At 36.7% G+C, this 24,814-nt stretch overlaps 3 protein-coding genes across 4 annotated transcripts in view; 1 reads left to right on the top strand and 2 right to left on the bottom strand.

The window, feature by feature from the left end:
* Positions 1-54: 54 nt before the first annotated feature.
* On the top strand, positions 55-4,941 carry LOC111779389. Of its 2 annotated transcripts, XM_023659554.1 has the most exons (3): positions 55-287; positions 1,321-4,104; positions 4,851-4,941. In XM_023659554.1, the coding sequence occupies exon 2, from the start codon at positions 1,367-1,369 to the stop codon at positions 4,064-4,066; it is 2,700 nt and encodes an 899-aa protein (XP_023515322.1). In that variant the 5' UTR covers positions 55-287; positions 1,321-1,366; the 3' UTR covers positions 4,067-4,104; positions 4,851-4,941. The 2 variants fall into 2 exon arrangements, with proteins under 2 accessions (XP_023515322.1, XP_023515321.1); XM_023659553.1 differs by lacking the exon at positions 4,851-4,941 and having other exon boundaries at positions 1,321-4,148.
* A 1,465-nt stretch (positions 4,942-6,406) lies between these two features.
* Positions 6,407-12,683, bottom strand: LOC111778585 (nitrate regulatory gene2 protein-like). The gene is made up of 4 exons (XM_023658497.1): positions 11,193-12,683; positions 10,693-10,877; positions 9,330-9,553; positions 6,407-7,519 (listed from the first exon to the last, which is right to left on the bottom strand). The coding sequence occupies exons 1-4, from the start codon at positions 12,439-12,441 to the stop codon at positions 6,739-6,741; spliced, it is 2,439 nt and encodes an 812-aa protein (XP_023514265.1). The 5' UTR covers positions 12,442-12,683; the 3' UTR covers positions 6,407-6,738.
* Positions 12,684-18,379: 5,696 nt separating this feature from the next.
* LOC111778066 (tRNA wybutosine-synthesizing protein 4-like) overlaps positions 18,380-24,814 on the bottom strand; it is a 12,949-nt gene continuing 6,514 nt past the window's right edge. The window contains exons 9-13 of the mRNA XM_023657700.1: positions 23,719-23,802; positions 22,515-22,579; positions 21,890-21,941; positions 21,173-21,211; positions 18,380-19,026 (exon numbers count right to left, since the gene is read on the bottom strand). Coding sequence (XP_023513468.1) covers positions 18,961-19,026; positions 21,173-21,211; positions 21,890-21,941; positions 22,515-22,579; positions 23,719-23,802 — 306 coding nt within the window. The 3' untranslated portion in view covers positions 18,380-18,960. The remainder of the gene's footprint in view (positions 19,027-21,172; positions 21,212-21,889; positions 21,942-22,514; positions 22,580-23,718; positions 23,803-24,814) is intronic.

Genomic DNA, 24,814 nt, shown 5'->3' with positions numbered 1-24,814 from the left:
AAAAAAAAAAAAAAAAAAAAAAAAAAAAAAAAAAAAAAAAAAAAAAAATGGAAAAACCCTTACTCATGCCTCCGCTTCTTCTTTTCTTCTTCACGCCTTCTCCTCCTCCGTTTCAGCAGCTCAGTGTCGCCGCCTCCTCTCTCCGGCACACTGCTTCCAGTGCCGCCGCCGTCGTCTTTCGTTCGCTTGTGCCGCCGCCGCCACTGTCGTATGTCTTCCGTTCTGTCTACGGAGCCTCCTCCCTCCTAATGGTTTTGCACTGATTTTCTACTTCCTTGTTGTTGAAGGTATTCGCTCAATCTCCATCTATGTCTTTCTTCTCACTTGAAAAACACAAATTATAACTTTTCTAATGAAAAAATAGACGAGTTGTTTCGTTTCTTTTTAATAACAATCGATGAATTGCAACGACAATAAGAATCATCCTTGCGGAAAATTGGGACTTGGATTGTGTTTGGCTGTTTTGATTCTCTTTTTCTGGAGTATATGATTAGATAATGCCTTTGTTGGTTTGTTTTGATTATGAATTTTCTGGGGTGGGTGATCTGATTTGTAATAGTAATACAAAATTTAGATGAAATCAAACAGGGCCAGTAGGATCAAATCCACCATCTGGAAACCAGGCCATTCTTCTCGCAGAGGAAATTATGAACAATAACAAAAACATCATATAGCAACCAAAGCTGGACAAAAAAAAAAAAAAAAAAAAAAAAAAAANAAAAAAAAAAAAAAAAAAAAAAAAAAAAAAAAAAAAAAAAAAAAAAACTCGACTCACATAAAACTCTAGCCTGGTAATTTTATAGCTTATTTGCACAGCACATGAGCCACATAGTTGCCTACTCATCTCAAGTTATAAGCTACTCATCTAAGTAAGGAACAGAGTATTAATGGCAGGGACTAAAATAGACCCTTTTTTCTTTTTCGTACAGTACTTTTGTGTTTACGTGCCAAAGTTTTAAGCCCCATAGAAACTGTCTACCTGAGACTGTCCCTTGGTCCGTAGGTCTTGGCACAAGGTTAGAATTCTAGCTCTTCTTAGAGTGGTATCTCACTGATGACTCGGGCCCCACCCGTCGAGCAGGGATGAAAGTCGGCCTTAGTGATCCAACGGCTCGTCGAGATTGAAAAAATATAATTAGAATCANTTTTTTTTTTTTTTTTTTTGTAAGTTTAGGTACTAAAATAGACATTTTGAATGTTCGTGAACTAAAGTGTAGCAAAATCTTAAGTTTAAAATTTTGCGAGATTTGACCAATTTGGAATTTTTTCTTAAACATGATTTCAAATCCTAACTGAATTTGAATTCCTTACCTTTTGTAGGCATCTCAGTGGCTTCTACAACTTCCAAAGGTCAGTAGTTTTCATTATGTTTGAAGAAGAATGGAAGTCCCTTTTCCCAATTGGCACAGTTTTCAAGTCTCCCCTCCTACTCTCTGGTTCTTCAGCTAAAGACTCAATTGGTCCAGTCGTGTTCAATCCTATTTCAACCTCTCTCACCCGCCTCTTTTCCTCACGTTCTTTCTTGCCCTCTCTTTCTCCTCCTTCGATTCTCAATTTATACAGATTTCTTCACACTTCTTCATCTGTTGTTCCCTCTACTTCTTCCTCTGTCGTTTCACTCTTTGGCGAGCAACATAACAACGATGCTGCTTCCACTCTCCGCTACAATCGCCTCCAATTACTTCGATGCCCCAATTCCAACAGTGTCGTTGTGTTCTTTCCAACTGGCCCCAATTCCGACCATGTTGGGTTCTTGGTGGTTTCTGGCAATCGTTCGGGTTTGAGTGTTCAATCTGATTGTGATAATGATGTTTTTAGTGCTGAAAGTGAACTGAAGTACCAAATTTTGGGAATTTCTGTTAACCCTGTTTCAGACTTGAGATTCGATGGTGATTCCTTTATAGATATTGGGTTTTTGTTGGCATATACCATGTATTCTGTTGAATGGTTTATTGTGAAAAGTTATGCAACTGATTCAAGTTTTCTGCCAAAGGTTAGTTTGGTTCATTTGGGTAGCAAGGTTTTCAAGAGTTGTTCAGTTGTTCATGCTTGCTGGAGTCCTCATTTGTCGGAAGAAAGCGTGGTTTTGTTGGAAGACGGTAGCTTGTTCTTGTTTGACATGGAGCCTCTGTTGAAGGCTAAAACTTGCAGTACTTATGCGAATTTGAAAGGAATTAGGTTGAGAGTGTCATGGGACACTTTCGATTGCTCGAAAAAAGTGAAGTGGTTGAGTTGTGAGTTCAGTTGGCATCCGAGAATCTTAATCGTTGCCCGTTCTGATGCTGTTTTATTGGTTGATTTAAGAGAGGACGAAAGTAGCATTTCTTGCTTAGTGAAGATAGATCTGTTCCACTCATATTCTTTGGCTCTAAGGGAACAATTCCTTGCATTTTCTAAAGCGGGTTCGGATGGTTTCTTTTTCACTGTGGCTTCAAATAGCCTGTTAATTCTTTGCGACATACGTAAACCGATGTCACCGGTGTTGCAATGGACTCACTGTCTTGATGAACCGAGCTACATGAATGTTTTTAGCTTGTCCAAGTTGAGGTCTAGCGGAAGCAATGGTCTGTACAGATCAGCTTCTGAGTCGGGCTATTGCATTATACTGGGATCCTTCTGGAGTTGTGAGTTTAACATCTTTTGCTATGGACCTTCACCACCAACACTTTATCAGTCTGTTTCTTCAAGAAGTTCCAAATATTTTCAGTCGCTTTATGCGTGGGAGCGTCCTTCGAATCTCATATTATCCGGTCGAGAGTGCTCGTGCGGCAGTTGCCTTGTGAGACAAGAAACTTTCAAGGATGCAATTCCTGAATGGGTAGAGTGGCAGCAGAAGAAGGAAATAGTGTTGGGCTTCGGCATCTTAGATACTGATATCTCTCCACAACTTACAGGACAAAATGAACATGGTGGTTTTACACTTCTGAGACTTATGTCATCTGGAGCACTTGAATCACAGACTTATCAAGCCTCTTGGAACTCATTGAAGCGGATAGACGAATCTCATAAAGAATCATTGAATCTTGCCGATTATTTTCTGTACGGATGGTTGGTCGATGATAAATATAGATTCAGTCGAAAATTCATGTACTTCAGTTTCGAATACCTCATGGGATACTTAAATGATAACTTAGATGAAGTTCTGGATTCGTTCACGAGAAAGTACAGTAAGGATTCGTTATGCGAGCGAGCTTTGACCTCGGAAATTCATGCAGTTTTATGCGAGAAGCTAAAAGCTTGCGGGTTCGATCGTTTGAGGTCATCTCCAGCACTGGCTGTTGTGTTCAATGACATTAGTCTGCCTGCAAGTATACAAGAGATCGCCTTCAAGAAGCTCTGGGCAAGCTTACCCATGGAGCTTTTACATTTTGCCTTCAGTAACTACTCTGAATTCCTAGAAGACAAGAATCCAGTGTCCCTAGAATTTTCAACTGTTCCTAGCCTACATCAGCTGCCTCCTTTCATGCTAAGGAACCCGTCGAGCCGAAGTAACAAATGGTCCGAAAAAGTGCATCGAACAGAAAGTCTCGTAGGTCCAGTACTTCCTCTTCCCATTCTACTCGTCCTCCACGAGTTTCAAAATGGATGTTTGAAACTCGAAGAAGAGGCAGGAAAATTTTCATTGAAAGAAGAACTCAGCGAGCAATATGATCAAATCAGGTTCGCAGCTCGTGAGATGGCTGTGTCACCTCTTGACTCAAAGGTTGACGATGGTCATATCGTCTCACTTTCCGACGATCAAGAATACGTTCCTTCGGATTCTCAGAAGCCAAAGAATTTCGTTTCGTATCACCCATCTGCTTTCGATTCACATACTTCAAGTAACACACAAGGTAACTCAACTGATCATGCTGCTGATGTATTTGATTCCTTAATATTCAAACTAGAAGAGAAGTCCAAAAATGAAGAACTGTTCGACGGTCTCTGCCCTGTTGAGCTGAAATTTGATGCTCGGCCGATGAACTTCCGGCCAAATGAATTGAAGGCATATGGTTTACTTAAAAAGCAATTGTTAAAATGGGGAGATGGGTTTGCTGCGTACAAGGAATTTCGCTCCAAGATTTGATGTTCATCAGCTTGGAACGTCCTCAGCTGCAGAAAGGGGTATGATTTTGCCCTCTTTTAATATTTTGTGTATTATTTATTAATATTATTTAATTAAAATTAATTGATTCAACTAAATTTATTATCAATAATCTTGAACAACAATTGTAACGACCCAGATCCTTAGTAGATATTGTCTTCTTTGGGCTTTCCTTTTCGGACTTCTCCTCAAGTGCGTCTGTTTGTTAGGGAAAAGTTTCCACACCCTTATAAATGGTGATTTGTTCTTCTCCTCAACCGATGTGGGACATCACAATCCACCCCCTTCGGGGTCCAGCGTCCTCGCTGGCACCCACTCCTTTATCCAATCGATGTGGGATCGCCCTCAAATCCACCCCCTTTAGGGGAAAGTTTCCACACCCTTATAAATGGTGATTTGTTCTTCTCCTCAACCAATGTGGGACATCACAATCCACTTCCTTCGGGGTTCAGCGTCCTCGCTGGCTCCCGTTCCTTTATCCAATCGATGTGGGACCGCCCCCAAATCCACCTCCCTTTGGGGCCAGCGTCCTTACTGGCACACCGCCTCGTGTCTACCCCTTTCGGGGAACAGCGAGAAGGCTGGCACATCGTCCGGTGACTGGCTCTAATACCATTTGTAACGATCCATATCCACCGCTAGCCGATATTGTCCTCTTTGGGCTTTCCCTTTCGGGTTTCCCCTCAAGGCTTTAAAACACGTCTTTTAGGGAAAAGTTTCAACACCCTTATAAATAGTGATTTGTTCTCCTTCTCAACCAATGTAGGACATCACAATGCAACGTGAACCATGTGTGGTGAACGTGGATCGAACACGAGACCTTCAGATCTTCAATCTAACGATCTCTCAACTGAGCTATCCACACTAACATCAATATACTTTTTTAATTTGATTATTGTTCTAATTATTTACTTTTAAAGTCCTATATAATTTTATTTAGTTCATTTTAATGCGAAATAATCATCCACTAAATTAAAATAAGTTTCAGAACTATAATATTTTAAATATATTATTTTAAGTATGACCATAATATATTAAAAAGAATCCTATGTTCACTTAAATTAATTAATTAAAAAACCATAAATAAATTGAATTAAATAAAAGATTTTATGGCTTTCATTTGTTATTTGGAAAACCACATATGTTTAAATAAGTTTCTGAAACCCTAATATTTTAAAATTAAAAATGTCCAACAAACTAAATAATATTATTAAAAAGAGCCCAAATAAAAAATTGGTATTAATTTAATAAACATTGAACCGTGGGAAAACATGATCCGGTGCAGTCAGTCATATTTTACACCAATTGCACGCATGTTTCACGTGCAATTTAGATAACACCAATGGCAGGAATATTTAGTTTTTTAAGCTTTAAAAAAATATTTAATAAAATTTTAAATTTTTAAATATATGTCTAATAACCTAATAGGTCTTTCACATATTTAAATTGTTTATTAGGTCTTTTTGATATAAAAATCAAAACCGAATTTTGTGTCGAATTTAATTTTGCATGGTTATTATTGAACATAAGAAAGTAATTTAATTATTGAACATGTTAGTTATAATAGAATTTAGGAGTCTTTTCGGCTCACGTTTTTTTGGCTTCCCTCAAATCGTGAATATTTGAAAATTGGTAAAGACCCACCCCTAGTTTCAGTCAGAATGAGTCCCCGGGACTCCAGGACATTGGCTTCCGCCAACAGTGGATTATTAAGGATCACATCCCGCATATTCTACATTATAGCCTACAACTGATTCAGCTTCCGCTTCTGGGAGATCAAACAGAGCTCGATTAGTTTCTGCTAGACGAGAAATAAAGAACATAACCAATACAGGGAACAAGGGAATACCAAAATGAAAGGGCTACAAAATACCTTTCGATAACTTACTAATGAACGAACCTTGTGACTCTCCCGCGCCTGTTAAGGCTAGTTATCATTTTCTCTGTCTTTCTAGCCGTTTTCCTTGCTTCGCCATACCAGCAAATGGACTGACTCACTAAGTCACTTAAGGTTTGGAACCCTTGCTAGCAGCTTTTGTGTAAAGAGAAATCTCCCTGACTTAGTTAACTTACGTAATGAGAGCACCTTGAGTATTTTCATTGTTGAGGATTATTGGGAGTAAGTCTCACATTCGTTCATTTAGTGGAAAATCATGAGTTTACAAGTGAGGAATACTATCTCCATTGACATGAGACTTTTTGGAAAAGCCTAAAGCAAAGCCACGAGAGCTTATGCTCAAAGTGGACAATATCATACCATTGTGGAGATCCGTGATTCCTAATCTTTCGAGGTCAAATGATATGATACGAAGATAAATGGAATGGAAGAAAAGCAAGATGCTTTGTATTTATTAATTTGGCTGAAAATGTGAATTTGATACAACAAACCAAGCAATTTCCTATACAGGCAAATCTTTTGTTTAGCCCCAACAAACAAAGGGAAAAGGATCATAGTTCAAAAATTCCAGATATTTACAGCTTAATATAATTCCCGAAAATGTATTACTTACTTGCTTACTTACTTACCAATAATGATATAATATCTCAGAGCCTTCCACCCTTCCTCATCTAATGAAAATCCCTTCAGCCCTTGTTCCAACTCCATTATCTTTCTGCAACAAAAAGATAGACCACAAGGGGGAACAACATGGTGTCTATTTCACAGAATAAGAATGAGTACAAACCGACTCGAGCGCCTCTGTGAACAACGCCGAGAAGTTGGTCAAGGCCTGGAATACTCCTGGCAATCCAGTTTGGAGATGGTTAAGCGTCAGTGCTCTTGTCACTTCTACTGCTTTGGAATGGTTTATCTTCTCTTCTTCAACTCGTTTGTGGCAAGCGACCAGCTCGACTTTCTTCTCGGCTAGAGGATCCCGAGCATCTAGAATATGCCCATTGTCGGGCCCTGTGTCTGGAAGTCCTATGCCAACCATGGAGTAAGAGTTGTAAAACTTCCTCTCTAAGTTCATGATTGATGCAGATTTTTTCTCAAATTCCCTTGATGCTGTTTCAGTACGTTTTTTGATCTTCATCTCTATAGTCTGTTTTTCAGATATCACATGAACAACTTTGGCGAAACCGTTGATTGCCTCGGAAGCAAACGTGTCGGGGACACGATCCAGAGCAAGCTTCCACTGGTCACAAAATACCTCAGAAGGTTCCTTGTTGTCAGTGTAGTTGTCATTGTTGACTGGAAGAAAGGAGAGTTTAAGCCAACCATGGAGGGATCGGATAAAGTCACGTTGGAACTTAATCAAGCGACAAAAACTGGAGTGCCAAGCTGAGATGGTCGATTCGAGATCACGGGTCGCTTGGCGATGCAATTCAGAAGTAGAGTCGCCATGAGTTGTTTGGTTAACGAGGCCTCGAACCTGTTGCACAATGTTGTTCTGGATGTCATGGTACTGGTGCATTTTTCTCCACATGTACATAAACCTGTATCACGTGATTAAGAAACTTAAGTTCGATTACAGTGTCCTGTTAATAGCTCAATCGCACACTGTGACAGTGCCGCGTGGCCCGGTTCCAGTTTCCACAGAAAATACAGAACTTAGCTCTCATGTGAAAACCATAGAACAATAAATAATAAAAAGAGGAAAATATGAGTCAAGTCTTATCTCCTATAGAAGAATACAATGAAGCTTTTATCATTTATGCAACAAAATAGATGATGAAGACTAAGTCCCAAGTCCACCCGCTAACAGATATTGTTCTCTTAGGACTTTCTATTCTAGGTTTTTAAACGTGTCGGCTAGGGAGAGGTTTCCTCACCCTTATAAGGAATGCTTCATTCCCCTCTCCAACTAAGATGTGATCTTACAATCCACCTCCCTTAGGAGCCCAGCGTCTCACTGGCACACTGCCCGGTGTCTGGCTTTGATACCATTTGTAACAATCCAAACCCACCGTTAACAGATATTGTCCTCTCTGGACTTCCCTTCATGGGCTTCCCCTCAAGGTTTTAAAACGTGTTTGCTAGGGCTTCCCCTCAAGGTTTTAGTTGACATAAAGAGTAACTTGCAGCAAATAAACACGGGCCTTTGAAACGAAAAAAACAGCTAAAGGAATTGCTGTGAGATCCAGCGTGGATGAGAAATTACAGAATTTTCACCGGAAGGAAAGGAGTTGGGAGAATGAAGTAAAAAAGGGTAGTGTTCCTCACACAAATTATTTCTATTTATATCTCTTATCACTAATGTAATTACGGTCGCCCCCAAAGGGATTCTAAACTTCCATAACTCTATTAATCTTGTTAGGTACAACTGAGAATAGGCAAAGATAAGAGCTGATATCTCATCGACACACTTGTAGACGAGTTTATTGTCTATCAGAGAACCGAGGCCAAGACTCGTCCAAATAAAACAACTCACAGTGCAAAAGCCAAATACAAGACATTCCCAGGATTACTTCAGCCGTTCAACTCATGCACGGTTAGGGTGGACGAGTTGAATCGGCTTTTTTCTTTTATTTGTGAAGTTTCGGCTGACAAAATTCAGTCACTATACAACCATTGCATTCCTAGACATTGTTAGACTGGGTCCATGGAGAATCAGAAGATATTGGATTCATAGGACAGTTAATCCCATTGCAGAGCTTGAAACATATCACTCTAACCCTACTCAACAGCTCAGACAAAATATGAACCGTAGAAAGGGATGAGGGTCACTGGCATTATCGGCTAAACATGAAGTAAACAATTATGAGGCACATGCAATAATAGTGCAGGGCTAAAGCAAGTGGCACTCTTGCAAGGAAAAATTCTATCCTGATGCCATTTAAGCTAATAGGACTAGTTTCTTAGCTAGCAAATCCTAGCTAATCCTTGAAGCTTCAAAATTATAAGACCAGGTCAGTTTCACTAAATTGAATAGACATTTTAAATTATGGAGGCATAGCTTCACATTTGTCCTGGAATGTGACTGCTGCCATCAAATTTGAAACTCAGAGAATGGAGGGATATATTAGTTGTATTCTCATGCCAATATTATAGCTAAATTCTCTGCCGTTTTCGCTTTCACTTCTTAATAATGTTTGAGCTTAAGCCCACCACTAACGGATATTGTCCGCTTTGGCCTCTTACGTATCGTCGTCAGCCTCACAGTTTTTAAAAACGCATCTACTAGGGAGGGGTTTCCACACCCTTATAAGGAATATTTTGTTCCCCTCTCCAACCAATGTGGGATCTCACACTTAATTTTGCATAAAAACAATTGTGATAAAAACACGCTGAAGAGAGTGAAATTACCCGTGGCAAAGTTCAATAAGCTGAGGAATAAGATCCGAATCTCTTAGACCAACTATGGCAGTTGAAGTTGTATTGACAGCCTGAGACGTGACAATAATTAGCGACTGCAATCTAGTTATAGCAGCCTTCGTCTTATCTAGCTTGATTTCATCCTCCCCTTTGTACTCCTGACTCTGCAATGATGACAACTTCTTTTCATGTTCAATCTTCACACTTTCTCTAGCCTGAAAAGATTATTCATAGAACACATTAACCATCAAATACACCGAACATATAGTTTCTATACATGAAAAAAAAATGAAGAAAAACAGCAAGGATTACGGCCTGTAATAATCAAAGGTGGCTTTCGGGCACACGAACAATCTCATGCAAAAGTACAATGATCAATAACGAATGCTCTTGGGAGCATTCATCATAGTCACAAGAACATATAAACTACTCTTATTCTGCAATTCTATTTTGCGATTCAAAGTTATAGATACATAATGTACCATACATTCCACAGTGTACTAAATAGTGAGACAAAACCCTGATAGATTCAACTCCTCCCCAGTTCTCCCCTTATTTCTAATACCATATTCAAAAAGAAAAAAGAAGAACACGGTACAATCTGATCAGTTCTTAAATTAGCAAGCATACAATACAATGAAACAAAATAAAAATAGAAGAAAGTTTGGGATGTAATAACCAAAATGCAGTTTCTTTACATCATTACATCACAAACGAATGGGTAGAGCTCGAATCTACGTCTTTTATGAACTTCTGAGATCAAAATGCAGCTAGTATAAGACATACAAATAGTTCCACGAACATAGTTTAACGGTTAAGCTATTGAAACGTCTGAAGATTTAAATCCCCACACATATTCTCAAAAACTATATGAACACTTGAAGTAAAAAATAAAAATTAAAAATGCAAGTGTTGTCTATTACAAGTCTCATTAATTTATTTCATTTCATTTAAAGCGCCAGCCGCCATGAAGGATAAAGCTTAAAAACAGTGAATCAGGCAGACCCATTTGTCAACAAGACAAATATCCAAGGGCACTATGGTCATTAAATAATTGCACCGAAAGATGTTTGTCATTCGGACAAGACGACGTCCCAAATCACGAAAATACCACACCCCCCCAGAGTCTCAAATGGCGTCGCCACAGAGGGCATTATCGTCATAAAAGCAGACACCCAGTGGCATTTACGTCATTTTACAATCTCTGCTGTGAACTCACGCCAACATGTTGCAGAGACATTGCTGACTCAAATTTCTAAAAAACCCTTTTTGAAAAATAAAATACTTTTCGTATCAAATTATAATAATTAAAAAAAGAAAAAGAAAAAGAAAAAAAAAGGAGTTTCTTTCTTACCTTCACCTCCTCATAGAGCTTCTTCTCCCAAGCCAAGAGCCGGTCCAATGTCGAACAGAGACTCTTCGAACCGCCCTGTTGGTCGAGCGAACCGATGTCGAGCCGGTACTTGACCGACAATGGCGGTTTCGAGGTCCAGGTCGAGCTCAAGGTGCTCAACACGCTGCTCGAATGGTACACCGTCTCTGCAAATTGTAACAATCAAATTTCAATTCAAATGATGGAAGAGAAGGCCGAGTTTCAAATCAAGAATTTCCGTTCAAAATGAAGAAATTAGGTTCGTGTTTGTTTCTTGAGAAATTGCGAGAGAAATAGGGAGGTGATTATGAGTTTCCAATTCATATGAAAATCTTCGATGATTTGATCGGGAATCGCTGAATTGGTGTTTGAGAAGTCGTTTGATCATGATAATTTGATCCAGAATTGCAGCATTTTGGTTTTTGAATGCGAAATTTGAAATCAGATAAAGAGATGGAAAATGAAGATAACTTTGAACTTACTTTTTAGCTGTCGGAAACTCTTATCCATCTGTGCTCTGCTAATCTCTAGCATCTTCGAGACTGAATCTCCTTCTACAGCCGCCTTCTCGAAGTTCTCTTTGAGAGCTTCAACAATTTCCCTCAAATCTTTGTGCCTCACAACCATTCTTAGGTCCGAGATCTCACCCGTCCGGAAGCTTTCGGCGAAGGAACCAGCGTCGTTGAACTTCTCCATCTGCGTCGCGTATTTGGCTGGTGGAGGAGGAGTCACTGGTTCGGGCGCGACTGACTCTGTTCGGATCGTGGATTCGAAATTTGACCGAGTATCAGCCTCTGATCTCAAATCGGCGTCTGTACCGTCAATCTCATCAATGTCCGATGAGCTGGTGGTGCTGTAGTGATCCCCCCAATCACTGCATTGAACCTCTTCTCTTTCCGTCTCCGTGTCATCGTGGTGGTGCTTCTGTTGCTGGAATTGATGAGCGTCGTCTTTTTTTCCCTCGGATTTACTGTGGAAGAAGTTGTACTCCGATTGCTCCGTTTCGTCGTCGTAATCATTGTAACCGTCGTTTCGATGAGGCTTCGGTTGTACCTGAGTTCGGGATCGACTCTGGAAAAATTCGGAGGGAGGTGGAGATGGAGGACAGAAACTCTCCCAGTTCCAGACAGAGGAGGCTTGAGAAGGAGTACTGGAGTAAGTCGAGTTAGGATAAGCAGTGGGAAAAAAAGCAGAAAAGCCAGATTTCTCACTCCTTGGTGAAGAAGAAGGATCCGATTCTGAGAGAATATGAGGAAGCTTTGGCATCTGTTTACGGCGGCGGTGTTGCCGCTGTGAAACGGAAGACGAGATACTCGACGCAGAGAGGATATGCGGGAGCTTGGAGCTCGCTATGGTGCGCGACGGAGAGGATGAAAACGATGGCGGCGCTGGAGGAGGATGGAGAGAAGGAGACGGCGACGGAACACTCGGCGGGACGGAATTCGTACTAAAAACACGCCGCTGCGGCACCGGCGGCTGCGGCTTATGTAGCTGGGGAGGGTTTTGGGTATTGTGAAGGAAGACGGTGGGGGTTTGGTCGGAAACGGAGAAAGGTTCGCCAGCAGCAAAGGCACAGAGAGCGGAGCCGGTAAGGCGAAGAGAGCGGCAGTAATCAGCGTGTGCGGCGGCCAAGTGGTGGCGAGAATAGACGGCCTCTTTCATGAGACGGCGGCGCTCCTTGCACCGCCGCACAGTGTCTTCATGGTCTACCTTCGAAGCTGCGCAGCCCATTCGGTGGAATCAATGCGCCGACGGAGGCGGCAGCGGCGGTGGGGGAGGGAGGAAAGTGAGCGAAGCGTTATTGGAGAGTGGAGAGTGGGAAGTGAATGAATCTATGGGACTAATTTTCGACGCAATTCTTTCGCTCATCCAACGCCCATTTTGGTCTCTCTTTCCTTTCCTTTTATTTTTTCTCTTTCAGAGACCAAATTTGGACCATTTTTATTTTCCTCAACTTGTGTGGGTGGGTGAGGGAATATCTTACTTAACTATATTAATATCTCCATTTTAAATTTATTTTTTTTTATTAAATTATAAATATTTAAATCTCATTTTTAATTTTATTTCATTTTTTTAAATTACAAATTTGCCCGTATTTAGTTCCGATTAGAACATTAGGTATAGTTACGAAATTTTCTTGAACTACAAGGATACAATTGTAGGAAATGTTGGGGTCTGTTGGATTTTTTTTCGGTCTGGTTTGGATTAAATTTGTAGAAAATTTAAAATTCTGGTTCGTTAATGGGCTGTGTTCTTTTTTTCTTTATCGTGTCAACTCGACTAACCTAAAAAATAGGGTTATAATTCAACTGTATCTTACCCTACTTTTCACTCTGGTTGTCATCTACGAATGTCAAGGTTAACCAAAATAGGGTTATAGAACTCAACTCTATCTTACCCTACTTTTCACTCTGGTTGTCATCTACGAATGTCAGGGTTAACCAAAATAGGGTTAGAACTCAACTGTACTTTACCCTACTTTTCACTCTGGTTGTCATCTACGAAGGTTAGAGTTAACCAAAATAGGGTTAGAACTCAACTCTACCTTACCCTACTTTTCACTTTGGTTATGAATGTTAGGGTTAACCAAAATAGGGTTAGAACTCAATTCTACCCTACACTTTCACTCTGGTTGTCATCTACGAATGTCAGGGTTAACCAAAATAAGGTTAGAACTCAACTCTACCTTACCCTAATCACTCTGAATGTCAGGGTTAACCCAATTGTACAGTTCAACTACTTTAGTAATTAGGATGACGTGGAGAGGGGTGTGAATGGCACCCGCAAGATGGGTGATGTCCAAAGGAGTCGAAATTATATACATTTTTAATAAATATATAAATTTTAAAAAATGTGATTTAAAAATTAAAAAAGAAAAAAAAAAGTGAAGTGATATGTGAAATAGGTATAGAAGGTATGGAAGGTGGATTGAGGAACAGGTGGGGCCCATAAGCTTTTTGATTATTTTTAGGGGCTTTTACTGTTATATGACCCTTATGGGCTGTGACCTTGTTGGCCTTNTTTTTTTTTTTTTTTTTTTCTTTTTTTTTTTTTTTTTTTTTTATAATTTCTTTTTAGTTTTATTCTTCTTTTTTTACCTTTTTTTTTCTCTTCTGATTCTCCTTTTTTCTTCCTATTTTATAATTTTTGGAAAAAAAAAACTCAATTCTCTATATATTAAACATTACTTTAGTTTTATTAATGTTTAATTTATAAATACGTTTATTAAATTAATAAATAATTATTATTGGCCATAACTGAACGATAATTATTTAAATAAATTATCTTAAAATACTTTACATTTAAAAGATTGGAATAATTACGAAACTTTGAATAAATCATCAAATTTGTAAACAATAAAATATATATAATAATTTATTATTGCTCCGTAGCTTCAAACTTTGATACGTCGTTGTCATGACAATTTAATTTAATTTCTCAATTATTTTAAATAAATAGTTTCTTTTCATTTTAAATTATTAAATAAAAATTATATTTCCACGTCATTTTACCACTTTTTGTAAAATTATAATTAGTTCAAACTATATAAAATAAATTAAAATTATATAAAAATTGTGGGAATGTTGATACAATCTTTTTATTTTAATTTTTAAAATTTGAAATTTTATAACATATGTCCCTTTCCGTTGACCAAAAAGTCAAAATAACTCGTTATTTAGTATTTATAACTTACGCTCGAACATACCTTATGGATGTGCTATGAAAAAAAAGACGACAATCAAAATGTGAAAATCGAAAACTCTTTAAAATGACTCGAGTTGTGTGAGAAGGACAGTAGACAATATTGTACCTTAATTCTCGTCTTCAACGGACATGTTTTTTTTTTGGAACATATGCTGGAAACCCGTCCTGATCAAACTTCATATCTCGACTCCAATTTGTAATATCTGTGATTTTTTCTAAAATATCAAACGACGTTCAAATATCTTTCGATATATTCGTAAATCTAAGTTACTGATATTGCTATGGTCATCGATTTTTTTACCATTGGTTAATTAGATTAATTTGGGTAGTTTGATTGGATTAAATGTATATTACTAATAAATTAAAACGTTCATAATTTTATTGTTTAAAGAAAATAAAAAATAAATCACTTTCAACACCTTTTCCTGTTGTGTTCTTTATTCCCAAACAAAACGACGTCGTTTTTGGCATATTTGATTTGGAACTTTTATTATCTATATTATTTATTTATTTATTTATTTATTTTCCAAAAAAAAGAAGGGATATTCTTGCAATAAATGGAAGCTTTGGGGTGAGAAAAATGAAAAAGCAAAGCTGCAAAGCATATATATATAAAAGACATTGGGAGGGAAAAATAATAAAATTAATTTAAAACTCTCTTTCTTTCTCTCTCTCTCTCTCTCTCTCTCTAAAAATTCAAACCAATTTTACTTTTTTGCCCCTCTTTTTCTTCTTTGACTAATTATATAAATTTCTCTTTTTAATTAGATAAAATTTTTATTATTACCTCGTAACAAGTAATCATTTTCGAGTGAAGAATGAGAATGAAGAAGATAGAGCGACCGATTCTCTTGTACTCGAGTTGAGATCTCCGTTTTTTTATAGCTTTATTTAACAGAAATTAGGGAGTCGAGTTGAAATAGCTATACGACTTCAAAATGATTTTTGAAACCTACGTTGATTGTGTTGGATGATGAAAGTCCCACATCGGCTAATTTAGGGAATGATCATGGATTTATAAGTGATGAATACTAACTCCATTGGCATGAGGCCTTTTGGGGAAGCCCAAAGCAAAGCCATGAGAGCTTATGCTCAAAGTGGACAATATCATACCATTGTGGAGAGTCGTGTTCGTCTAATAGATTGAACTGATAGGTATTAGGGTGAAGCAGCGGGTTCGAGCCCCTTCAGTCCCGTAGATCCAAATCTTAGGCATAAATATTAACGAAAAAAATGAGTTGTTTCATTGTAAAATATAGATTAATTTAAAAAAATATTCCTTTTTTAATATTCTATAGTGCTTTTTTCCAAGTGATGTTCACTCCTTTTGTTAAAAAACATCCTCAAAACCCTAAAAATATGGAACAAATAACCTTTTGAGACCAAAAAAAGGGACAACAAAAATTGAAGTGGTTCATATGCTTAGCATCTGATTCTTCTTCTTCTTACCTCTTACAAATTTTAAGCAAAAGCTCCTCAAAATGATGCTTTTTTTTCTTTAATTTCTCGTTTACCGTTAAATTATAAATTTAGTTCTTATCGTTAGTCGTTCTAATTTTATACATTCTCTACTGTTGAGACTATTGTTAGATGAACGTTTCACCTCGACTAATTTAGGGAATGATCATGGATTTATAATCAAGGAATACTATCTCCATTGATGTCTCAAAGTGGACAATATCATACCATTGTGGAGAGTCGTGTTCATCTAACATGATATCAGAGTCATGCTTTAAACTTAGCCATGTCAATAGAATTCTCAAATGTTGAACAAAGGACTCCAAAAGAAAAAGGAGTCGAGGCTCCTCGAAGGCATAGTAAAAAAATGACTAAGACTCCAAAAGAAAAGAAGTCAAGGCTCGATTAAGGGGAGGTGTTGGATGAAAGTCCCACATCGGCTAATTTAGGGAATGATCATGGGTTTATAATCAAAGAATACTATCTCTATTGGTATGAGACTTTTTGGGGAAGTCTAAAGCAAAGCTTCCAATATCATGTCATTATGGAGAGTCGTGCTCAACTAACAACTATTACATGAGAGTTTATTAATTTCTAGGGATTAATTTTAATTTTTAAAACTATAGAGACTAAATTTTAACTTTATCTCATATTTAAATGAAACCATTAAAAAAAAAAAGCTTTGAGATTCTACCAAGACTGAGTTGAGCTTTGTATTATCCACATCTTCTACCTACATAAGATACAAGCATTCGTTTGAGGCACCAAATGTGACCCTATCCAAGCAATTAGAGTGCACGAGCGAGATTTGAACAACACTAAGGACAAACGAGGTTTGAAAAACTCGAAAACTTGATCTATGATTATTGAGGAATAATGGGTTGATGATTAGAGAGCTATAGCTACCTTTTATGGAACCTTTAGGTCTAGAGTTTCTATTTGGGATAAGTGTTTAGAGTGGTAGCCGACCATAATCCCGTGATTTGGGGAAGAGTAGAATATCATTCAAATATATCCTAACCCTACAAATCTTATAGTTTACATCGATTAAGTCCAGTTGCGACACATCTTGTATGCACTACGAATGAAATCTTGCACTCATACTAGCTCAAAAGGGATATATATTGCATACGCAAGCTTAATTTTCCGTAGAGATCGTATCAAAACATAAGGATATATTGTTTTTGTGATCCTAAATAATTTTTTTTTAAAACTTATTATTTTCTAATAAATTCTTGAGGTTTAAAAAGTTTTTAATAAATTCCTCAACTTTATTTATAGAAATTGGTTTTTTTTTTCTCCATTTCCAATTATATAATTATATATATATAAATTATGCTATATTTAAAACTACCAAAAAAAACAATGCATAGTAGGATTGGCAGCAATCCATAGGGAATAAATAATAAATAATAAATAATAAATAATAAATAATGCATAGAAATGTGATTTTAGTTTCATTGTGGACAAAGAAGTGGTGGGTCCCAGCACTTGAAATTTCTACCTCTTTTCCTCATATTAATCAAACATAATGACAATAATAATAACAAACTACCATTAAAAAATATTTAAAAATGTGGACCCAAATTAAAGTCTTCTTTAGAAAAAAAATTAAAATAAAAAATTATTGAAAAAGAAAAAGAAAAACCTTTTTCTGACCTCACAAAATCTACTCAATAGTCCATCCCAAATTATTGCAACTCCATTTCACCATAAATTTCTTTTTTCTTTTTCCTAAATTGAAGAATCTCATAAATCACAAATTAAAATAAGAAAATGAGAAAAAAAAGGGCTAAATATGTGTTTTAAATCATAAATGAGAGAATTACACCATACCCATTTTTTAATTACTTGAAAATAGAACCTTATATAAATACATCTATTGAATAAATATTAATTAATTTGACCCAATTCAGCAAACAAATCATAGAAAGTGGCTCAATTTTAAGTGAATTTTTTGAGAAATTAAAAAAATAAAGATGGTAATTGAAAAATATTTAAATTCCACTTTATATCGCATTTGTCACATCATAATCAATTTATTTTATTGCTTTAGAACCATTTTATAAAAAATACAATTCAATTTTTTAAAAATTTAAAAATTAGAATATATATTTTTACTTGGATAATTCAATGCATCCCTAATTAATAAATTAAATTAACTATAATTTAGATACTAAAATAAACACAAAAAATTTAACACATTTTATGGCTCTTTCTTAAGATTCTGATTCAATCCTAAGAATAAAGAACAAAATTTGAACTTTCAACATATCATGTCTTTCATCTTTATACCTTCAAATGGTCTGTTCTAATCTTTACACTTTACATACAAACTTTTTCTCAACTTTTATGACTACCAAATACTTAACTAACACCAAATACAATGAGTTACGAGTCCGTTCTAATCCTACAACGAACAAAACTCGAAGATATTTTCAAGCGTGAATCGAACAATATAAATCCAAAATAGACTTTTATACAAAGTCTAGAACATATAAAAATGTAAGCAAGCATAACAGAGCATCATATATATATATATATATGTTCAAGTGTGAAAGGGCAGCACCATTTTTCCTTCATCCAATTCCCCACAAACGAAGAACAAGGGAGAAAAAAGAGAAGTGGAGTAATAAAGCAAAGGGGCCAACAATGGAAATTATGTTTGGCACATGGCATAGTCCCCACAAGTCAATAGGTCATTACTACATTCTTTAACTCAAGGGGTCCACCATGTTCTATTTTGCCAAACAGCTGGCTCAACTCAATCAACCACAAGGGGAAAATGAGAAGAAGATTTATCTACTCTCAAAACATCCAGCAGCTCAAACAGTCAAATATAAATAGAGGCATTTTCCACACCATGAGAATCATAATCTTTGTATCTATATCTTATATGAGTAAATTAATGTCCTCCAGAACATACCTTTGTCTTTTTACCTGGCAAATAATTTCCTCAGCTTGTGTAGGTGGCACGTGCGGAGAGCACGTGCTCCTTCGAGTATTAAATTCTTCAACAAATTTTGGAAGAGTCGGTCGGAGGCAGGCATTGCCAGCAGCAGCAGCCTAAAGGAAGCTATTTACATCTCATGCTTGAGGGGGAGGGTCAAGCACGTGCTGGTCCCCAGGAAAGCCAAAATTCCCAAAAAGCCCCTGGGGGTCATAAAAGGAAAGCAACAGATGAAGATTATAAAACACTGTGGTCTTGTTGTGGTCTTAGTCTTACTCTTACCCCACAAACGGGAAAAGAAAGAGAAGTAAAATGAAATGAAGACAAGATGAAGATTATAAAACACAGTGGTCTTGTTGTGGTCTTAGTCTTACTCTTCCCCCTCAAACGGGAAAAGAAAGAGAAGTAAAATGAAATGAAGACAAGACAGGAATATCTAGCTAAGCCATTCACATTGTCCACTACGTACCAGTACATTATTATACATATGCAAGTTTCATCATTAAATAATCAAAGCCATCGTGTAACAGTTGGATGAAAAAGTATACAAAAATTTTCATGTTGCAAGAATCCAATCATTTTGGACGTTTTCTTCATTTTAATGCTTAGATGGAAAGGAAAATGGCACTACATGAGAAAGGAGATAGGTGGAATTTATAGGCCGACATTAGTGATGACAAACAGATCCCTGATAAGCCAATTCACAACATACAAGGAAAAGTGACAACACATGAGAATCGAAGTCTATAAGCTAATAAAATGGGTCACAAAAGGAGGCCAGTCGTGCATGTGCTTTCAGCTTATGAGCTAGTATTAATGATGATAAAGTTAAACTTTTTTCCCTGCAATGTCGTTATCCATGGGTTTCTTCTAGGTCAGGGTAAATTGTATTTTTGCTCTAAATTGTTGGACTTTCATTTAATTTTAGAACTTAAATCCTCATTTGAGTTAGATGGGATCAATTTAAGTTGTTCAGGCTTGTTGAATTAATGTCATGGGAAATTTCGGGCTCTAATGGTTGAAAAGTGAGGGTTAACCAACTCAAGGTCAACAAAGATTTTAAAAAATAATAATATTACAAGGAAGAGAAGAAAATTTGGTTTTAAGTCCCATCTCCCAGGTCTCTCTCTCAACCCTCGTCCCAAGTGACAACAACCTATTCGGCCCTCTAGTGATCGACGCAAGCAGACACTCACACGAGTCTCAGCTCTGTCGATGACATTTTCTCTTCTGATATCTTGTTTTTTGGTCCTAACACATGCCCAACCACCAGGATTTTTAGTTCTCCACTAGCGGTGCACAACGACCATGCTCAGGTGGTGTTCAAAACTCCAATTGCCGTGGCCAAACCATCTCTAATTTATACATTCTGTATTTTCCACCCTTCACTATTCCATCATTGTACCATTCTCTCATTTTTCTCTTTGAATAATTTTGGTTTCAGGTGCACATGTTTCTTCAAGAGAGCGATGGATGAGGAGAAAGTTGATGATGCCAATCACTTCCAAACTAAATAAACTATGAGGAAATTTTACTTGTCTTACAAGTCTAGGTTTTAGATGGTGAAGGATGAGAGCATTGAACGTCTAAAGGAAGGGACAAGGCATAGTGCTCATTCCAAGTCCCAAAAATGGAAGTGTAGCTCAGACAGCCAGCCATTGTTCCATCAGCTTTAGGGATTGGTTAGATATCTACAGAAACTTGAATGTTCATGTGATTGTCGGAAAATAACTAGTCTTGAATGTTATGTGATGGAAATAAACATATGCATGTCAGGTATGTTATGAGGTTGTTATTATGCATGAAAGATTTTCTTCATTCATCACGTTAACAAATTAATACTTTTGCACGTGGGACCTCACATAAAACTCATGAAATGTTAAACATGTTCCCATTTTTTTTTTTTTTTTTTTATAAGATTGAATTGCATGAAAGTGATAAACGTCTAGAGGCTCTATGGGCAGGAAAGTGATGCATATCTAGTGAGGCTTGGAGTGAAAGAAATGGAACCCAAGGTCAATTTTTTGGTCTCACCCTAGTCATGTTAGTCTAAGCCATGATTATATGTGCTTTCATCTCCTGACCCTAGGAGTGGAGTTACTTACGGGGTATTTTTAAGGCTCAACCTTGTTTAAAGAACTTCATTTGATTGCATATGCCACGCACATAATGGGGTTTGAAGAATGAATAATTTTTTTGGAGGGGAAGTTGTTGAATGTCTAATACTAAAATATGTTGCAAGCTTGACATTTCACGAAGTATAACTATAAATTAGTCCAGAACATGGAGTCGCTTTAACAAATCATAAAAGAAAATATTAAAACAACTATGGCCATAAAATAAACTTACCAGGGAATCATTGATTGCATATGCCACGCAGTAATGCTCCTGAAAAACAGTGAATTATGAAGATTTAAAAAAATAATTTGATAAAAGATCTACATATGTAATAGCGTGACAGTTGGAAAATATTAGGTCTAATTCATATTATTTTCACCCCATCGTTTAAGAAAAAGGAAAAATAAACCACTAATCACCAGTAGTCGTGCCTATGGGTGGTGCTACCTCCGGATGGCTGGACCACACCTCACAAAGCATATGAGGAGAGAAATTGGGGGGGGGGGCTCACATATTCCAAAGCCTAATGGACTGTCATTCTGTACAATAGATTTCTTTGGGTTGAGAAAATAAAAGATAGAGATAGGGCAGAAGCACTACGTTTGTCGAGGAAGAAGAATGAAGGGAAAAATGGGAGAGGAATCCACCAGAGGAAAGAAACAACTTCTAATTGAGGTGATGCGGAAAATGGAGGTACAAACTTCATGTCAAAGTACACACTTATGTAGGCATGAGAATTAAACCTATTTAAGATCTTCCAAGTTTTAGTCAAAAACTATTAAAACAACATTAATGGAAAAATAAATCTCGGCACTGAAGAAAGAAACGGACAATAAGTTCAAGAAAAAAACTAAAATCTCAGTTTGAGCAGGAAACACACAGGAAAAGAGGAAAGGGAATTCAAACGCTCATGCCTTTTCTCATTAAAACAATAGGTTATAAACTTGCCTGCATCATGTGCCACTCCTCAAATTCATCAAATAACTCCAGCCGTTCAATCCTAAAGGACATAAGACATACGAAAGAAAAGAAAATAGGCAAGATCAAAGAAGGAAATATCATATGAAAGGAAATAAAATAAAGCAATATTTTTATTTCAAATTGAATGAATTATGTTAGCATCGGAGGTCTTAGCAATACTACAACATTTTTTTTGTATTTGAAACCATCGCTGTTTCCTAAGGCACTACCAACCTGATTGAAAAAGAAAAATTATCCAAATGAATAAGTAACACCATGATACACTGAATATTATCTATCAATAAAGGTTACACCCAAGGAAAGAATTCATGAGCTTCCCGTCTATCCCCAGTCCCTCTTACTGACAGTCTCAAAAGCATAACCCCACCTACCAATCTCTCCCCTATTTGAATCCCATTGTACGCTTATTACATCAGCCATTTCTAGCTGCCTTGTGCATATCATTCATATATTTCAAACAATCGATCCCAACTTTTCTTCCACAAGCTAATTTAGCAATGCATCAAAATCATATAAATGAACAACCAAAACAAGCCATGCCATCAGATTGACAACAATAGACAAACAAAGCAAAAAACAGAGTAACCCAAACCTTCGTCTTTCCTGAGCTTCGATTAAGTTATTATACACTTTCAGCATGTCCCATGCTCCAGCTGTCTATCAGCCAAAAAAGACAATATTCAAAATAGTGTCTTTAATAAATAATTAGACCAAAAACAGATAAAAAAAAAAAAAAAAAAGAAAAAAAAAAAAAAAAAAAAAAAAAAAAAAAAAAAAAAAAAAAAAAAAAAAAAAAAAAAAAAAAAAAAAAAAAAAAAAAAAGTCAAGGAAACATATATACAAACGTACAATAAATAAACAGGAATGTACAATGTATTATCACTAAAGAGAACATCACAGATACCCACACATCACAATCTTCACATAAAACAATACGAAAAACTAAAAACCACAGAGCAAGCAAAAAAAGTTACAGCTTCAAGAACATTTGTAGACCCTTGTAGCTCTGTATATATATATATATATATCAGATAATATGGTTCTATTAACTTTTAGTCAAAGGAAAAAGCAGTGGGGAAAATTTAATGCAAGGATGAGCTCTTCATGCCACACTTTCATACCAATTGGTCATTATCTATAGGACAGTTCAGTTAATTTATATGATATCAATAACCCTGTTATCCATTCCCCGTAAAATAAATAGATCCTAAGAAGGTGCTTCCAGAAAATTAATTAAAAATAGGAGAGCATTTTTTCAAGGCTTTTATCAAGTGTAACCATTGTGAAGTTATTTATACTTCAGCCAAAATGGTTTAAGACATCAAGTTTCTGCGGTAAAAGCTTTGCAAATTCACTACTACCAGAGTATGATGTGCTATGATCGAAGTGTTAGGAATACACAAAGGATAATTATTGTTCAACTATCTTTTATCTTTCAATATTATTTCAGTTGTTTGTTCCTATCAAAGTGGTGCTAGGAGTATCATTAGGATAAGAAACATTATTAGGCTATTAAGGGTAAATTTATATTAGTTAGAAATAGAGAGAGAGGGAGGAGATTAAGCCAAGGAATAGTTTGGTTGGTTAAGGCCTTGAGTGTGAATACTCTTCAGGGGAGGTTTCAAGTACCTTGGAGTTGTAGTTCTGTCTTTTTATCTTTCAACATTATTTTAGTTGTTTGGTTTCTATCCTAAAGCTAATTGAACAATAAAATGAACTAAGCCAAGGAGAAGGAGACATGCAGAATTTCAGCCTCATTCTATTGCAAAAAAGAAAATTTCTTTCTGAATAATTACCTGCCATCCTTGGTCAAGAAAAAGCTTTTTCTTTGCAAGTAACGTTGGTGTAGCATTGATACCCAACAAAGCACAGCCTCGACTCTGAATCAATAATGTTCACAGATATATTCAAATTATTTCATCTAAATGAATAGGTCGCACAATCTTGAAACCACAAACGAAAGAAGATGACTACAGATTATATGCCAACATTGAGTGAAAACACCTATAGAACCCCAACCCAAACAACTAAATAGTATTGAAACATAAAAGATAATGCAGCACAATGTAACTCCCAAGTATTGAAACCTCCCCTCTTGAGTATTCACACAAACCCTAAAGGATTTTGAACCCTTGACTTCTTTTTATACTAGACGTTGTTTACTAGCTAGGATAACTGAAATACTTGCAACATCTTAGCTAATGGACCCAAAGGTTTAGACACCTCGACTTCTTTGTTATCCAAGGCTAGAGACTCCAAATTTTTCCTTTCATCGGTACCATTCACCATTTGTTAAAACCTTTATGTTCGAAGATTGCTAACAAAAAAGTCTCAATCAACACTGTGTTTCTCCAAATCTAATTTTTTGAGCTAAAAAAAGGAGCCAATTAGAAATAAACTAACAATACAAAAGGGCGCCAATTGAAGATAATAAGACCAAATGGATAATAGTAGAAATTCTTGGAGACCTATGCCCAAAGAGAAGCGTTAAACCTAGCCCAGAACCAACCTCATCCCTGGATTCCTCAATCCTTCTACAAATCCTATTACTTCTGTCAGTCCAAAGGCCCCACAAAGCAACGAAAAAGCCAATAAATCACGAGATCCAACCAATATAACAAAATGGCATATGCAGAAGGAATTCCTCCACCATATGACTACACTATGTATTTTGAGCCAGACAAACAACTAAGCACTCAAAAAACACAATCCCAAACCAAGCAAACAAATTGATAACTCCAAAGGATGAGAGATCAAAGTTTTCAGCCCTCCCTGACCAAAAATGACCACTGCAGCCCCATAAAAAAGAATCAATGCCTCAAGGCATGATCCAAAATGTTAACCCTTACATGCAAATCCTACCAAGCTCATTCGACCAAACAAAGAAAAAAG

Source organism: Cucurbita pepo, chromosome LG17 (assembly GCF_002806865.2).
Source record: "Cucurbita pepo subsp. pepo cultivar mu-cu-16 chromosome LG17, ASM280686v2, whole genome shotgun sequence".
Taxonomy (NCBI): Eukaryota; Viridiplantae; Streptophyta; class Magnoliopsida; order Cucurbitales; family Cucurbitaceae; genus Cucurbita; species Cucurbita pepo.
This window is presented reverse-complemented; position numbering and strand designations above follow the sequence as displayed.

What these genes read in the sequence shown, in the direction of transcription:
- LOC111779389 (XM_023659554.1), top strand. Translation starts at nt 1,367, where the DNA reads ATGTTTGAAGAAGAATGGAAGTCCCTTTTCCCAATTGGCACAGTTTTC.
- LOC111778585 (XM_023658497.1), bottom strand. Translation starts at nt 12,441, where the DNA reads ATGGGCTGCGCAGCTTCGAAGGTAGACCATGAAGACACTGTGCGGCGG. An exon ending in GAGTTTCCGACAGCTAAAAA is followed by an intron (nt 10,878 to 11,192) that starts GTAAGTTCAAAG and finishes TACAATTTGCAG; the next exon opens with AGACGGTGTACCATTCGAGC. An exon ending in CTTATTGAACTTTGCCACGG is followed by an intron (nt 7,520 to 9,329) that starts GTAATTTCACTC and finishes CACGTGATACAG; the next exon opens with GTTTATGTACATGTGGAGAA.